The sequence below is a fragment of the Stereum hirsutum genome (assembly GCF_000264905.1).
Source record: "Stereum hirsutum FP-91666 SS1 unplaced genomic scaffold STEHIscaffold_121, whole genome shotgun sequence".
NCBI classification, from domain to species: domain Eukaryota; kingdom Fungi; phylum Basidiomycota; class Agaricomycetes; order Russulales; family Stereaceae; genus Stereum; species Stereum hirsutum.
In genome coordinates, this window is record NW_006763251.1 from 1 (window position 1) to 2,442 (window position 2,442).

The 2,442-nt window shown below is 53.2% G+C and overlaps 1 protein-coding gene across 1 annotated transcript; it reads right to left on the bottom strand.

Moving 5' to 3' along the window:
- Positions 1-44: 44 nt before the first annotated feature.
- STEHIDRAFT_164157 (uncharacterized protein) lies at positions 45-2,191 on the bottom strand (the record flags this gene model as incomplete). The annotated part of the gene is made up of 8 exons (XM_007311878.1): positions 45-126; positions 190-199; positions 262-444; positions 502-745; positions 798-876; positions 942-1,210; positions 1,272-2,057; positions 2,114-2,191. 8 exons carry the CDS (start codon positions 2,189-2,191, stop codon positions 45-47), a joined length of 1,731 nt encoding a protein of 576 aa, XP_007311940.1.
- Between the last annotated feature and the right edge of the window lie 251 nt (positions 2,192-2,442).

Genomic DNA, 2,442 nt, shown 5'->3' on the forward strand with positions numbered 1-2,442 from the left:
CCCGGCGTGACGGAAAGCTCGACAGCTTGAGTCCACGGAGAATATCATTCTTCGCACGACTCTGAAGGAAGGCTGGGTTGTACGCCGTCAGTGTCTTGCCTCCGAGCACCACCTGTGTTGACGCGGCTGTGATATCGAGTGATGAGCTATGTAATTCAGGGAGTACATGGAGATATAGTCAGTACGTACCCTTGCCGATCTTATTGACCGTTGCACCAACTACTCCGAAGACCTGAGATACCTTCTGGAACACTAACTTACCATCCGCATCGACCTTGGTGAACGGTGGCATCGGATGGTTGTGTGGGCTTGTGTGGTCGGGAACCACGATGGCTAGGCGTTGGAGAGAGGCGTCCATGGGAACGAAGATGGTTCGAGATGCTGGGCAGGCTCGTGTGACGGTCTTCATGGTTGTTGGCACACCGTCGACAATATGCGTAAACTCTATGTCGAAAGACTCATCAGTAACGATCAAAATAGAAGACAGACTTCGAAACGTACTGCATTTAATAGCCCTGCGTCCAATACGGCCATGTACCATGAACGAACAGCTAGCACGCTTAACAATGATCGGTGAAGTCGAATCGGAGTCCTCTGGTGGTGGGAGCGGCTGGCCAGCGATGATGCGAGACAGACGATGTTCGTCAACGTCCGTGGGTATTGCAATGTAACGATGACCAGGATTGGTCTCGCCTCGCCTGAACCCCGTACAACCGATGAAGTAGGTCTTGCCGTTCTTCGCACCCTGGATATGGCATGATGACAATGCATGGGAATGAGAATTGAATGTAACGTACGTTTTGGTATCGAGCCTGTGAGAGGCCTCCGCCACATTTGGGAAACGGGCAAGGGCGGGTCTGTATGGAGCGCCAAAACCTACGAGACCGTTGGTCAATACGATACATCGAGCTATAGATTATGTGATGAAGGTCTGAACATACGTTGCTACACGTTGATTGGCATCCATTCCCTCCTGGATACGAATGCGCGTTTGTGCATCAAAAAGAGCGGCTCGCTTCTCGGGCTCAAGCTCGAAACGCTCGCCGCTGATGATGGATAGGTCGGCGTCTTCGCAGTGCTGAGTGCCCTTGCACTCCATGCGAACACGTCGACACTTTACGAGTCCTTGGGCCAAACCGAACCGTTCACCTGGTATATCTGCTGTTGTACAGTTCTTTCCTGCACCATGCGAGGCCCATGAATCTTGGTCCTGCATCATACAGGATGCAGTCGTCAGATCATGAGGGGAAGGGGAAGCAAAGTAGACGTACCCGGTTCAAAATAATGGAGTCCGCTCGATCCGGCGGCGGACGCTTGCCAGCAACGAGATCACTGAAGTCGTATTGGGGGTCGCGGAGATCTAGGACATAGCCGGTAGAGACACGAGGGATTGGGTAGTAGTGAGGAAGGCCGTGGACGGTCTCAAGGACCTTGACTCTGCATTGTCGAGTGATAAAGAAGGTTGGGGAGCCGAGTTCGGGGACAGATTGTACGCTTTCGTCGTGCCAAACTGTTGCTGCGATGTCGGTAACCAAGGAGCCGCTGGGAGTATTGTCATCAGGCGCGCAGGGAGTGTCATGGCCGTCAAGAGAAGAGGAGGTAGAGGTGGGGGTGTACGAGCGAGATGATGAACGACTAGAGTTTCCTGGCACGGTCCCAAGTATAGAAGCGACCTCGTCGTCGCTATCGAGAAGCTCCAGACCCTCTGTACCATCCGGAGCGATGAATGATGACCAGCGTGAAGCAGCGCTCGATGAGGCGCTCGAACGGCGCTGGCGTCGGGCTCCCACATCCCCATAGAGTAACACCTCGTCATCGGTTGGCTCAGACTTCACAGCGGGCGCCTCACCGGGCTCCATCTTGACTGAAACGGAACTCATGCGTGACACTGAACGAGAAGGAGGCGCAGAGCCTGAGAAGGAAACTTCACTCCCTGCTCGAGAACGCAGGAGAGCAGCAGGGTTCGTCTTCAGATAGGTTCTCAGCTCGGCAGCATCGACCCAAGCAGTGCCAATAAATTTTCCTGGGTCCTTTTGAATGTCATGAGAGGAGTATCTCTACAAAAGGAGGCATCAGAGTGAGGTTGAGACGAGAATTGACCGCAGAAAATTACCCATTCACGAAATCTATCCAGTACATAGGCCGGAACGTTGTGGGCGAGGTCGGGGTCATCGAGCTCGACGTCGTTCATGGCAGTGGGATGGAAAGGGGTGACAAATAATATTTATTACAGAATCTACATATTTCAACATTTTCGTGGCTTTCGGGCGGACAATTTTGGGGATTTGTTTTCGCCGCTCCGTTTAGACACTGTTTGTAGTAAGTCTGGAACACGCGGCGACGAGATACGCCACTGTGGGCAGGCACCGCCCACAGTGGCGTATCTCGTCGGGCCTTGGCGGTGCCTGACGAGTATGACTGTGGCGTATGTTGTATGTACTC